Source organism: Crocodylus porosus, unplaced genomic scaffold (assembly GCF_001723895.1).
Source record: "Crocodylus porosus isolate Cpor-Errol unplaced genomic scaffold, CroPor_comp1, whole genome shotgun sequence".
Taxonomy (NCBI): Eukaryota; Metazoa; Chordata; order Crocodylia; family Crocodylidae; genus Crocodylus; species Crocodylus porosus.
Window position 1 is genome coordinate 82656359 of NW_017728906.1, and position 15617 is coordinate 82671975.

General features: G+C 39.5%; 1 protein-coding gene across 1 annotated transcript in view; it reads left to right on the forward strand.

Annotated features, from left to right (window-relative positions):
• The window catches only part of GABRB3 (gamma-aminobutyric acid type A receptor beta3 subunit), a 63385-nt gene extending 49012 nt beyond the window's left edge, over window positions 1-14373 (forward strand). The window contains exon 6 of the mRNA XM_019529444.1: window positions 10123-14373. Coding sequence (XP_019384989.1) covers window positions 10123-10473 — 351 coding nt within the window. The 3' untranslated portion in view covers window positions 10474-14373. The remainder of the gene's footprint in view (window positions 1-10122) is intronic.
• The last annotated feature ends 1244 nt before the right edge of the window (window positions 14374-15617 follow it).

Sequence of the window (15617 nt, forward strand, 5' to 3'; positions counted from 1 at the left end):
GATGTGTATCTAGCTGGGGTAATGTAGGCCCAGCACTCTTTCCTGCTTATGCAGGGGGTCGGACTCGATGATCTATTGAGGTCCCTTCCAACCCTAGCATCTATGAATCTATGACTCTATGAATCAGCTTTAGCCTTTAAGACCAATTCTTCCTTGCCTTTCACCTCACATAGTAATTTCAAGCAGTACAAGCCAAATACAATTTGAGCTGCCTTGGTAACATCCTACATCCATTTTGCACTGGCTCAAATGACTGTGATGGAAGACTGCTTAATTTCCTTTTGTACATCAGTACATATCAATAAAAGTCAATGTAGCAAACTTCATTTTTATTTGGTGAACAGTGACAACAATGTGATATTCTTTCATAGATTTTTAAATTTTCCCTCGCTGGTAATGTTTTTAAAGTCTTAACATCTTCACCATTCAATTCGTTGACACTGAAGTTCTTCCTGATTAGCCTAAAATTAAAATAACACCCCCTTTCATTCCTCTTTTTTTTTTCCTTTAGTAGAGGGAAGCCCTCTATCTACAAGTTAGGAAAATGAAGCTTACTTTGTAGAGGACCAAAGCCCTGGAATAAAAATAGAGCATGCCTGCATCTTCTGAAGAAAGCCACTTTATTGGAAAGCTAACCAGAAGTTTAACTAGCATTCAGATCAGGTGATGGAAATGCAGAAACATACTCACATCTGGGAGGATAGCTGTTCACCAGACCCCAGTATCTCTGAGCTCTTTTTAGTTGTTCAATTTGCCCAGCAACCCAGGCCACTTATTCCCCAGTCCTCCCTAGGTTTACTATTGCAGATAAATTCATTAATAGTATGCATCTATATACAATTTGATTTGGTGTATGTTAATGAAAGGGGTTACTCAGGAAGATTCCCTCAGACCAGAGAAGAACTTATAAGATTCCACATTCATTAACAGCTGTTAGTGTTTATCTAAGATACACTGCAGTTATCAGTTTGGTTTTGACTCCTGACAGTGAGTGTCGTTCCTTATGGTAATGGGTGTCAATTATGTTGTGTTACTATGGTCAACAGTTTGTGCTTTTCTGTTTAAATCAGTGAAAACATGGTATCTGGCCTTGCAAACCTGTCATTATAGAAGGTTACTTAGAGCTTCCGTTATTTTAAAGTTGCATATTTGCAAAAACAAAATACAGTTCCTATCATTATATAATGAAGGAGGTACACAAGATGGAGGCACTTATGCCTTTAAGGTGTTCCTTACAATCATCAAGAACAACTGTGTCAAAGCAGGCCAGAGAGAAATGCTAACCTTGTAATGAGAATCCTGATCAATGTAGTTTTTCACCATGCTTGTAATTATAAAATATTTTCAAAATTCTTAAAGACAGAATGACGGCAGATGACTTTAAAGCAAAGTGGTTATCTAAAAAGTTGATTATCCGCTGTCTAGCATATTGGATAACCATTTATAGCTAAGCAAAGCAGCTCTAAAATACCATCATTCAGATTTACAACTTACATGTGTAGAAATGACTAAATAAATGGCAAGGCAGCACAGGAATGTGGTAGAATCAATTTTCACCACTTTAAAATCATTTCAGGGTGGGTTCACTTTGGGTAATAGCCTTGAGTAGAGTCATTATGACACAGTGTATAGCAAGATGCTAACTTCAGAGACATTTTTTACATGCTGTTTTTACATTTATATTTTTTGGTATGATCAGAAAGTGCATTTTATTTAAATGTTTGGTACTGAAGAACTACTAAACATAACTGTGATGGAAATGAGCAGGGAAAATATTGCTTCTGTCTCCCATTGTGGAATACAATGATTGAATTTTTAGCAGAAGATTTGATTTTACAGCACCCCTTAAAATTTATGGCATATTAAGCAGAGAATTAAATGAACCTGAAATAATTCAGATATTACAAATTACCTAACAGTAAATCAAACCTCATAGCAGTTCCCCACTGTAATAAAATATTTTCAAACTGGCTTCAAGGCTGAACTGATCTGGAAAAAAAACCTGTCTGGGAATTAAGATTAATGAAGATATATATGGTAGTCACTGGCAGCTCTTTCTTTTTAGTTCTTCAATAACAGTATAATATTTAAAAATTTGAGCACCTCAAATATGGCTGCTGTCTGGGAATAAAGATTTTGGTGTGCCAGTTTTGATCTTTAGGAAATATATAAAAAAATTTACATCAGGTTTTATGTCTGCAAAGTGCACTTATTCTTTAAAGATGGCAGTACTTAGCATATTAGGTTGAGCAGAGTTACTGGTAAATATGTATTCCTTAACCTAAGACGGGTGAAACCAGAGTGTCATTATAAGTCTTCATCTTCTCCTGTGAGCTTTAGCAGAAAAGAATAGATACAGATAATGATTTTTCAATCATTTAAAACTAGTATAATAGATTTGCTGAAGTTTAGGAAATCTCAGGTGTGTAAAAATCAGGGCTAAGTACAGTCCAAAAGCCTGAGGCTGAGTCAATTCAGTCTTTGCAGGTTAGTTTAAACTTTAGAAATTAAACTAACTAACAAGTGAACAAATGTTAACATTTTGCAGCCACAGCCTGCAGTGACTCAGACCAGAAGCAGGGCAAGGAGGGGGGAATGCTAAAGCATGGCTTCCTGGCGCATAGCCAGCATGAGCTGTGTGTTTGCTTCCTCTTCCTGCTGCCCACAAGGTCTCTGGGATTTGCAGTCTGCAATCACAGCAGCAGGACTCTGCAGGGTTGCTCATCACTTCTTCCTGCTTCCAGGTGCTTCTGGGATTTGTTGTCCACAGTTGCAGCCAGCAGTAAATTCAGCAGGGCAGGGAAGGGCAGCTTTGTTCTTGGGAGAAGGGGGGTTTAACCCCCCCTCTCTGTTCCTAAACCCCAGCTGGTGCTTGCCAGGGTGGGGGGCAGCCCCTACTTCCCCTGGAGCAGACAGCACAGCCCAGCCCATGGCTAGAAAGCATGCTGGGATGCTGTGGGACTGTGATTTAATTTGAACTAAGAAGGGGTCTGGGACAGAAGTTTCATAAACTGGTTTGACCCAAATCCGTTGAATGTGATACTATATTCAACCGGACTTATGTTAAACCAGTTTCAACTATTTTGGAACTAGTTTATGTGCACTGAACTTCTGTTCTGTTACAGATTTAAACCGGTTTCTGATTATTTAACTGTAACTTCTGTCCCTAGCCCAGATGACAAGCTTTCAAAAAGGACCCTGTTTTTAAACATGTAAGGTGTTTTACCATTTTTCATGCCTCTTACCCTTCCAAAAGGAGTGACATTAGAACACATCACACATGCAGAGAACTCTAATCACTCAGTGACAGTGAAGATGGGGGTTTGATTAAAATGATTGTGAAAAAGAATATTAACAATTTGCATATATAGTTATTGCTGATTCAACAGAGAATTAGTTAATGATGTTGCTGGCTGCCTGAAAAAGTACTCTTCATGAAAAAAGTCAGTTCTGCAAGGAGTGACAACAGTAGAGGAAGAAAGGGGACAAAGGATGCAGGTTCAGAGAGAAGAAACTTTAAAGGGAAGGAGTAGGACAAAGGTCTGCTCTCTTAGCTGCCCCATGGCCCACCTTGAACAGGAGGGCTCAAGATACCCACTACTCAGAGTACTCTTTATCCAAGTGAAGTGGGGGGGCAGCTCTTGAGAAGTGAATGATGTGGGTTTGAGATCTCTAGGCTAATGGTCCTCCATGTAACCATTAGAATGACATACCAAAAGTTCATGTCAGCAGATTTTCTGCCAGCTGCATGTGTAGATTAAAGCAACTGTGGATGCTGCACTTTGTATTGAGATCAGTGATGTTAGTTTGTACTAGGTGCACAGTGCTTACAGTGCTTTACCTCATATCTGGATAGTAACAGCAATTAGGCAGGAATAGCATGTCCAGCTGCTCAGACTTAGGACCTCTGTGCATGTACAGAAGCTCAGGATTAGGCACCTAGGGCTCTTGATAGTTGAAAAAGTATGGACACCCCATGAGATCTGCAGCTGCTGGAGTTGAGTCATTCATGCCCCTTTTTGCAATTTAAGTGCCTGGTCCCTTTGTGCATCTAAATGGCAGTTTCCTAAGCACATACCTGGGAATTCTTTAATCATTCCCTTGCACTGAGGACAAGTGTGAACATTACGCAACATACTAACTGGGCACTATACCTGAGAATGGGAAAAAAGCTAAAGAGAAGGGAGACCCTCCAATGTTTTAGGTCTAATGACTGAATGAGTAGGAAACTTTCTCAGGAAGTGGGGGAGACAATTTCTAGGCTACCTTTGCCCAGATGGGATTTAAGCAGGGAGCTTTGATTTGCAAGCATAATTTTCTCTATGTGCCACAGGTTACGCATTATCCAGGCCCCTCTCATTTTGCTCATTTTGAAGCTGAGCCACTGCTCCCTGTATTTAATGCTCACTGGATAAAATAGATGGTGGCCATTAAGAGCAAGGCGCACCCCCTCTAATTTAATCTTGTCCTCCTGACTCCCTATATCCACTTCCCTCCTCTGTCCAGGTCCAGCTTCAAAAGGAGTCCTGTGAGAGGCAGGGAGGTAGGACTTGATCATGCCTAAGCTGTGGCATCGTGGTCAGAGCACTATGCTGTAAGGTTTAAGGAGCCTTAGATCTTGGGTCTTCTCTGCTTTCTGGGTAAATACCCTAGCCCCCAGCTATCAGGCTAAAATAGAGCAGGGCCTTCTGCCTCATCAGACCCTGCTAAGTGTGGGTTTCTGGCCACCTACCTTTTCATGACTTACATAGTTATGAGTCCAGAATGAATATATGTAATAGTTGCATACCTGCCCAGGGTGACGTGTAACCTTGTGCGCATGCTCTCCATCTACATGTGGAGAGCTGTGCATCCACAGCACAAAGATAATAGATTTACAACCTGCACGTAAGTGCCAGAAACACCACTAACACTGCTACAAAGCTTCCATTTAGGTTCATGGAAGGAAACAAAATTCTTCCCCTAGTTTATTAATTTAGATCTCATTCCAGCTTCCTAAATATTCTCAAGTTCTTTTCAGAAATTAAGCAAGAGCTTTCCAGAGGGTTGAGGGAGAGGAAGATGATATGTCTTTACAGGAGGTCAGGATTTTCATGGGTGATATAGTTTACTGGACCAGTTGTATGGCTGAAATAAATTCAGACAGGCTTTTGAATGCAGTGCATTCTACTTCAGAAGACAACATTTCCAGTTCTAATGCACTGCATTCAAATACATGTCTATCTCAGCCATACAGTTGGTCCAATAAAAGATATCATCCACAAAAATCCTTGCTTCTTACATATTCTCTGGGCCATCACAGCTACAATATTACTCTAAAACTACCAAAACATGTGCCTTTATGGATACTTACAGCAAACTTCTCCAATGCATTGAAGGGGAAGAGCAGGAGAAAGACAAGTGTTTATTTGAAAACGTATTCATGATGATGGGCAGTATCATTGACAGAGTGGAGACAGGGGATGCACCTTGCTTGTATGTAAGAGATAATAGTGAGGGTGAGGCTTGGGCATGAAGGCCTTAAAAACAGAGATGAGTACTCTGCCTCTGTGGTGAAGTGGTAGCTAATGAAATGCTGCAAAGAGGGCTGATGTTGTCAAACTGGTAAGCAGGGAAACAGATGTGATGCAATATTTGATCTGGGGTCAAAACCATGCAGGCTTCTGCCAATATGCTGCAGCAGTCAATAGCAAGTTTCTGTTGGTCTGGATCAGAGATTCATTTGTGTGCTTCATGAGAAAAGTATAGGTCTTCTAGATATTCTGCAAAATGGTTTTAAAAATGCTGTTTAGTATTTGTATGAACCAAAACCAAAAGAGCAGTCTGAATCAGTTATTTTCTGGGAAAGCTGTAAGTGATAACTGCATGCGGAAAGGCTTCTCAGTTTCTGACTGAGCCTGTCTGCCTCCCTCTATAGATTCTGCTTATATTCCAGTATCTTGCACTTGTTTCTGCAAACCTCAGCCCCATGCTCATATACATAACAGATGCAGCTCGCTACTGTAGTGAAAAACTATTCTTCTTAACCAGGCCTTTGGCTTCTGAAGCCTACTGAGTCAATTTAGCTTGATTTTTTTAATACTATTATTTATAGGCACCCATTACAAAAATATGGGATTGCCTTCAATGGTTTGCTTTTTTATTTGCCTGATTTTTATTCTCAGAACTATATATTTGTATCTTGTTTGCATTCAACTTCACAAAACATTAGTTCTACTATGTCATGATTGTTTTCACTGGGAAAAAGACATTGTAGCATCTGTAACTCATGAATGAAATATCCATTTCACATTAATTTTTAACAAGAGCGAAATAAGCTAAATGCACATGTACAGAGAAATATCTATACCTATGCTTTTAATACATCATTCAGGGCTTGCAAAGTACTTCCCAGATGACTGTTCAGGCTCTAAAGCTCCATAGTGCAAGATCACTTCATCCATTACTGAAATGCAGTCACTTCTGGAGCAGAGAGGTCTCACTGCACTCAGCAGTTTAGGGTGGAAAGTAAAAAACAATTTAGCAGGATGAATTTTAGATGTGAAAATTAAATAATAGGAACTGGAAATTACCCTAAACACTAGTATTAACATAATATTCTTATACCGTTTTTCATGGAAAGCCAAAGTTATTCAAAAAAAGTAAAATATGTTTAGATTGGCCCAAAATGGCCAGCAGAGCATTTTTTACATTTATTGATGCTTTCCATTGGCAGACAGTTGCCAGAAAGATCAGAAATGGTTCCCAAATCTAGCATAAGGAGGAGGAAGGAACAGATTAGGGAACAAACCAAGTAGAGCAGCAAAATAAGGACACAGGACCTCAGAAAATCAGACTTTAGCAAACTCAGGAAACTGGTGGACAGGATCCCCTGGGAGGAAAGTCTGAGGAGAAGAGGAATCCTAGAGGTGACTCTGCTTTAAGGAGGCCATCTTAAAGGGCAGAGGAGCAAGCTGTCCTGATGTGATGGAAGAACGGGAAGTGCAACAGGAGACCCGCGTGGCTAGGGAGCAATCTCTTAAATCATTTGAAACTCAGAAAAGAAATTCTGTAAAAAAGTGAAAACTTAGTTATGGCACTAGAGAAGAGTATAAGAGTATTGCATGTGCTTTCAGAAAAAAAGACAAGGCCAAGACATGATTTTAGATGCAGCTGGCAAGGGCCATAAATGGCAAAAAAAAAAAAAAGAGAGAGAGAGAGACAGACAGAGAGAGATTTCGAAATTCTCCTACTCAGTTACTACCTCTGCTTTTGTGCAATACCAAGTTGATGCAGTATGGCCAACCTCAGGCAAGGGCCATAAATGGCAAAAAAAAAAAAAAGAGAGAGAGAGACAGACAGAGAGAGATTTCTACAAGAATGTCAAAAGCAAGAGAAGATCAAAGAAACCACAGGTCCCTTACAGAATGCAAAAGGCAATCTATTTACGAATGATGCAGAGAAAGCTAAAATATGTGATGCCTTTTTTACTTCAGTCTTCACAAACATGGGTGGAGGTACCACATGATGAGTGGTTGGCAGCAAAGATAGGTAAGAAGCCTAGAATAGTAGAACAGGTTAGGGATTGCTTTAAAAAACTAGGTGCTTTCAAGTCAGCAGGGCAAGATGGCATGTGCCCTAGGATTCTGCAGGAATGGGCTGAGGTCATTTTAGAGCCAATGCTATCCTCTGTTAGAACTCACAGAAGTTGGGTGAGGTCCCGGATTACTGGGAAAGAGTACACAGAGTGCCCATCTTTAAGAAAGGGAAGGGGGAAGATCTGAGAGACTACAGACCAGCCAGGCTGACCTTGATACCTGGAAAGATGATGGAGCAGTTGTTCAGGGACTCTGGTGTGAAACACCTAGAGGACAACAAAGTGATCAGGAACAGCCAAGCACAGATTCACCAAAAGCAAGTCAATCTGACCAACCAGATTTCTTTCTGATTATGTGACAGGCTCTGTGGTTGTCGGGGGAAGAGTGGATGTCATATACCTTGACTTTAGCAAGGCTTTTGACACTTGTGTACCGTGACGTTTTCATTAATAAGGAAATACAGATCAGAGGAAAGTCCTGTAAAGTGGATACATAACTGGTTGGATCCTCTTACTTAATGATTAGTTATCAATGTCACATTCTCTAGTTGGGAGGAGGTATCAAGTGAGATTCCCTAAGGGTCAGTCCTAGGTCCAGTATTGTTTAATATCATCATTAATGATTTAGACAAGTGCACAATTAGCAAATTTGTGAATGAAACCAAATAGGTGGAGTTGCAGATACTCTGGAGGATAGGATACAGACCAGGCAGCCCACATCCAGAAGGACCTGAATGCACTGGAGAAATGGTCTGCAATCAATCAGATGAGGTTCAACTAGGACAAGCAAAAAGTCCAGAACTTGGGACAGAAGCATTGCATGCACAAGTACAGACTGGGGAATGACTAGCTAGAATGCAGTACTTCAGAAAAGCCCTGGGGGTCCTTACAGTAGACCATAAGCTGAATATGAACCAACAGTGTGCTCTTGTTGAAAAAAAGCCAACAACATACTGGGTTGTATCAACAGGAGTGTCACTTGTAAATCAAGGGAGGTGATTCTTCTGCTCTGTTCAGTGCTGGCGTGACCACACCTAGAGTACTGTGTCCTGTTTTGCACCCCACACTTCAAGAAGGATGTGGACAGTTTGGACAGAGTAAAGCAAAGATCAATAGAAATGATCTGGATCATAGAACCAGGTCCATTTGGTGGTGGGCATGGGTGACTGGTGCCACTTTAGTCAGCGAGGGCACATGCCCCCCACAACGACCAGTCACTGACTGGCGGGGGGGGGGGGGTGTCCCCCGTTGGCTGATCTTGCTCACCAGGGGGGATCCTCCATGGCTGATTGTGAGATGGCTGATCACTGCAGCTAATCACTGTGGCCACTTCTGGGAGTGCAGCAGCTCTCCACTCCTTGGCTGGCACTTGCAGGTGGGACACTGGCACTCCAACCTGCCCCCCGCCACTTATCGCCTGAGCAGCGAGTGTGGCTGGTCAGGGGGTGCACTGGTCTTCTCAGGGGGTGCATGTGCACCCCCATGCACCCCCTACACATCGCCACTGGTGGGAGGGGAACAGTGGCACGATGCCACCTGTGGCAGTGGGAGGGCAGTGGCAGCATTAACTGTCACAGCTCCCAGAGCCACAGCAGTTAACACTGCTATAGCTCCCCTGCTGCAAAATTTCAGGACCCATTGAGAGCACTATAGGCTGAATTATGTAATGCCCTATGGCTGGATCCTGCACATGGGATTGAGCTAGCACACAGCTGTATCAGGTGCATGAGATTGTGCCAGCATGCAGGAACAGGCCAGCATGCAGGGCAAGGTTGGCACACAGAATTGCACCCACACACCAACCCTGCATACTGACCCCATGCTGGATCAGGCCCATGGACTGATCCTGCATACTGGATCTGGCCCACAGAACAGCCCTGCACCACTCTTCCAGTCCATGGAGCCAGTTATGTTGAGCGCTACTGCTGTAGTTGTTCACATTGCCTAAATATCAAGAATGACGGGGGTTTGGGGCTTGATTATCAAAAGGTATATTGTCTCTAGACTGAAAAGCTGAAAAGTTGCAAAAAAGTTTAAAAAGCAAAGAATTCAGGATACCTTCAGAAACATTTCAGCAAAGCTGAAGTGTTCCTTGCTTTTGGGCATTTCTTCTCATTTTATGAGCACTTTATTTTTCTGGTAATAACAATAATAATTCTAGTGTGGAAGACTCTTTCAATGTATTTAATTTCCTATAGTGGAAGTTCTGTCAATGTGTTGTTTTTCTCCCCCCCAGCAGTGCAGATAAAACACTAATTTATACCTAATCCTGTAAAAGGCATGTTTTTTGAAGGGAAAAAGGTGTCTGACAGTGTGTAATGTGTTGTTTTTGCATCATATGCTTTTAGCATGATTCTGATCCTAGTCCAGCAAAATGTTTAAGTATCAAGTTCAACCGACAGAGTGTGCTTTGAAAGGAGTAATTCATATGTTTACAGTTAGACATACAGTTTGTTAATTTGGGACATCCATGAATTTGAATTTTATTTACACATGAAAACAATTCTGAAATTCTAACGTCCCATTTTTTCCTTTTACCAACTTAGGTGGATACCCATGGAAATATTTTGCTAACATCGCTTGAAATCCACAACGAGGTAGCAAGCAATGAAGTTACAACTAGTGTTACTGATGCTAGAAATTCAACAATGTCCTTTGACAACTCAGGAATCCAGTACAGAAAACACAGCTCACATCGGGAAAGCTTTGGAAGACGTACAATGGACAGAACAGGCCCCCACAGCAAGAGGGGCCATTTACGAAGAAGGTCTTCACAAATGAAAATAAAAATCCCTGATCTAACTGATGTGAATGCCATAGACAGATGGTCAAGGATGGTGTTTCCATTCACATTTTCTCTTTTCAACTTAATTTACTGGCTATACTATGTTAACTGAGTGACTGAACTTTTTTAAAGGACTTCAATTACAATAAGTGAAATATTACTCTGCCTGTCAAGTTTATATATATTTATATATATATGAACTTTTATTATATATAAAATACACATGTATGTGTGTATACATATATTGCGGGAGGGTGCATAGAAATATACACTATATGTATATGCACACATGTTCATATTCATTCTGAGATTATGGACAATTTATCATAGAATGCACATCAGAGGATTTTTTTAAATTGAAAAACAGGTGTCCTCAAAATATTAAGCCTTGAGAAAGTAAGTATTGTATAATATCATCACAAAACATTGTGTGTCATTGAAGTTTTCAAACAACTGTCCTCATATATGAAATCAGTATTCAAATACATTATTTGTAAATGCTGCCATACACACTAATCAGAAAGTGATATAGTTACACTAGTTAGTTTCAGATAGGTCATTAAAATTGCATAGCATCAATGTTAATTTCATCATGCCAAACTTATTTTCTGTTGTAATATTTCTTGTTGTTTGTTTATTATGTTGTATTAGATTAGTAGTTTTCTATGATCACTTATTTTCTGTTGTGCAGTAAGTAAGCCTGGTCACAGGAAAGGTGCTGCTGTAGTGTTTTGGAGATATGCATGTGTTCATAATACTTCCAAACATCCATTTCAAATATCCATTGGCACTGGAAGGAATCTTGGTAAGTACTAAAAGGTAAAGTGCATTTTGCTGCACTTGGACGGGTTTCAAATAACATGCCATTTTGACAGAGAACAACACATTTTTAGCACAACGTAGTTAAGAATTCAACGATTGCCAACATATTCTGCATCCACTATAGATTTTAAAGATCATTATTCCAGTAAAAACATAGAAGACATCTCAGGTTACTTGCTACTCAACATGGAACCATCTAGCTATTTTCTTTTTTAAACTTGCATTCATTTTGTCAAACAGTCTTATAACATTGTATGTTAATGTAAAATATATTTGCATAATATGCACATATAAGTATATTTTATCAGGTTTTTTCTTTTTTGTGCTTGCTGTTGTGACTGCATGCTGTGTCATATTTTCGTTTTTGTGGAGTTGCAACTTTTTATTATCTAGACTTAAAGAAATAGAGCATTTCTACTACTCCAAGTCAACAAGAGACCATTTTTATATTTTATTTACATACACACAGTATGTATCTGGACACTCATGCAGCCAGTATTCTGAAGTCACAAATCACAAACAATAACAAACAATATGTCTTGTTTTATGTTAAATATGTTCAGTCAATTTCTTTATGCAAATATGACCACTTTTGTTTTCTTTCCAGTTCATCCCCTCATCAGTATTCAGTATTCCAATATTGTAGTTCTAGTAGTAAAGGGAGGCCAGTTCAAAGCTGTAAACTTAACTGTTATTTATCAGAACTAGATCTTTCTAAAGGAAAAAAAGATATATTTTTTGTAAACAATGTTTCTACCACAAACATTCATGCATTGCACCAAGGACAGGAGGAGATGCAGGTGTAAAAAGGAGATGTAAGCATGGTTCTGCCAGTTCTCTTCATTCTTGTGGAATTTCAAGGGAACTTGGTGGTGGGAAGATTCCAGTTTTTGGCATTATCCAGAGACATGCTTGGAGGAAAAATGTGTGGATATGCAACTGCCAAAAAAAAGGAAAATGGGATGAACTTGAAAAGACTGCCTTCATACCCTGTACCCTCAGTAATGTCTGATTTGTCTGTAAGTAGTATTTGTGCTGCAGTATTTGTGCTACTACAGCATAAGATCTTTCAACATTTTGATTCTAATTTGCTCCAAGGTACAAAATTACTTGGAGCAAACTGATAAACTATGTTCTAGGCTAAAATTCAAAATACAAAATCTCAGGATGCAGGATCTGAGCTAGCATCTGATTCTTGGACTCATCTCGGTATTATTGAAACATTTCCTGTAAGTCATGAATAGGACAGTACAACAAGATCCTGTCCTATGCAGGGAGCTTGCAGAAAAGCTGTAATTTAATTCTCAGTTGCCGTGATTTGTGTAGGTAAACGGTTATGCATGTGTGCAAGTGTTTGTGGGATCAGCACATTTATGTTCCCACATATTTGTCTAGGGTGGGTGTATTCAGAGCAACTATCACTGTGGTACTCAGGCAGTGGTAATGTATATCAACAACATAGCATTAAAAGCACCAAACGAACTGTCATTACTGGCCTGAAAAAATCCCTTTTTTAAAAATTCCCCATTATAAATTTCCATGCTGGATCATAATTGTATTTTGAGATTCATAATGGCTCAATCATTTTCAGACTGAGAATGGATCATAAGCTTCATGACATTATAATCATACATTCATTTAAATATTTGAATCACTAAAAGCACTTAATAGGGTTTTTTACAAGCCTTCATTGACTTACTACCCTAAAATTTATTTAGCAAGCATTTTTATTAAAATATGTAAGTTTCAATGGTTTTTCATTAGAAAAATGACATATATAAAGCACGCTTTGAGTAGGCCACATCAGAAGAAATAACTGGATTAGATTGCTTTTTCAGAGGGGCCAGATATGACAGTTGCTGAGTGCAAGTGCATGGCCAACTCCCATGATTTCAGTGCTAGTCTCTGTATTTCCTCCTAAAGACTTAGCACTTGGAGTGATGTGACCAGATACAAATGTTAGCTTTCATTTTAAAAAGCAGGAACTTTTCTAGTCCTCTTTGTTGCAGAAAAATGACCAGTTCAAGTCCTGTTGAAGTCACTCTTGGTCTTTCCATTGACTTGAAATGGGAGCTGGTTCCACTTGCTCATTATGCTTTTTATTTTCGTTTCTTTCTTTTTTTTTATTTGGGGGGGGGGTATATTATTTCCCTCCAAAGTATGTATACTAAATTGGTGGATATTTCACAGGATTTTCTTCACATAAGCCTTGCCCAGTGTTGTGGGATATACATACATCATACTCTGCACAGTATTTTGAAGCCTGACAAAAGCCAGCAAATTCTAAATTAAGGCTAACACTCTCCTGAACTCACACCTTCGTGCCTTTTCTCTGTCTTCTTCTAGCCCCATCACAGACACACACAGCATGTTAAGACCAAGCTTAACTTTACAGTTTCTGGCTTTTGTCAGCTTATGCCAGGTCCTGAATGTTATATACCTATCAGCGATTTTAAACTTTTAATAATAACAACAATAATTCTAACTGATTTACACCAGAGTAATTCATTCCATGACTAGGTTTCAATAGTTAGTTAGCCCTTTTCTACTTCAGAATATAACAAATGTCATTTTGGCATCATTCATTAGGAATATTATTGTGAGTAGCTCTAAGTTGATTTTATCCCATTGTAAAGATAAACTGAAATCTATGCTTTTTTTTTCTACTTATGGCACATTTATGTATTGTTGGTATTATTCAGGAGTGGGAATAAACCATCACAAATTGAATAATGAAGGGACAGTATATGAAAATGTTGATGAATGAATGCTCATTTATTAAAAAAAAAGGATTTAAAAGTAACTGTTTTATTTTTCCTGGGTGGGGAATTATAGTACATTTAGCAAATTTGTGTTTCTTCTGGTTTCATGTATCTTCTGGTAGTTAATCAGATCCTTTAAAAATAAAAATTGAGGACAACTTATTTCCAAAATTGACACAAAAGTAAATACATTGTGTCTTCACTTGGAATCTATCCTAAAATCAGGAGCTTTCTTCATTGTTCTGAAACAGTGCAAATTCTGTCCATTATATTATGGTAAAACTCTCCATGGAAAACCAGACTTGAGGAGAGAAGGATTAGTCTGCTACAAGCTATTGTCCTTTTCTGCAGAACAATCTTCCTCCATTTCCTATGTAGCCTTGTTCAGCCTTGTTCAGGAGGTAAAGAAGAATGAAAATCTGAATAAAACTCCATCTGTTTCACACAAAACAAGAGGAGGTCATCAAGTCATGAATAATTAAATAAAGAAGCAAACATTGTCCTAGGAATACAAATTGTAACCTTCATACTTTTTTCTTATTGTTATATTATTGGAAGTTTATTTTAGGGGATAATGGGCACTGAAGGATTTCAATAGATTTTGTTAAGTCATCTAAAAATAGGTAATGCTGTCAATGAAAACTAAGAGAAAACAAGAATTTTAGAATGACTGTGTCTTCAAGTCCAGGAGTCCTGGGAAAAGACAAGAGTTTATGTTAAAAATAAGACCATATTCTCCTATGTAAATCTCATGGCGTATATTGGTTTATATCACAACAGAAGTTATAGTCAAAGCTATTCAAAGCTCATTGAAATTAGGAGAAAGATTCCTGCTAACTCCAATAAGTTTTGATTTAGTTCTGGTGGGTGTCAAAGTATCTACCAATGTAACATTCATTATGTATTTAAGAAACAAGTACAGATACATTGATTTAACACACTTTTAGACCCTTTTAAAGGATTACTGAAATATATATTTTAGTGTTGTGAGTGAGAATGTCATGGAATCATAAAAAGGCATGACTGAACAACCTCAGGAGGTCCTCTAGTCTAACTTCTTGCTCAAAGCAGGGTCAGGCCTCACTGCTTTCTGCTTGAAGACATCTTTAAGGGTGCAAACAGAAGTGGTAATTTTCACCAGATCTGGCCACAGAAAGCAGTCTATAATCATGACCAAACACAAGTGCAACACTGCAGACAGCTTAAAAAATGGCTGCATGGGTGAAAATCTGACCCCTCAAGCAACAAGGGGTCGGATGAAGATGTTTCAAAACAGAGCACCTTCTGTAACTTCTGTCTGTGCTGCAGGCCAGCCTCAGGCTTTTTTTCAGAATGGGAGGGGTGAAAAGAGCAGAGGGAGTTCAGTCTGGGGGTTTTCAGCCCACACTGGAGTGTGGGGCAGGGATATTGGAGGTGTGAGGGCTCCAATTCAACCACCCTCCAGCACCAGCTGGGGAACCCCCTAGAACAGGGGTGGGCAAAATACAGCCCACCAGGCCATTCTATCCAGCCCATGGGGCCCTTAAAATTCTTTGAAAAATTATATTTAACTGCTCCTGGCTGCATGTCAAAGGTTACAGGAGCCAGGGGCAGTAGGACCCCAGGGGGAGTTGGCAGTCCTCAATAGCAAGGCCAAACCAGCCCCACCCCACCCTCAGCCCCCTCTCAACCC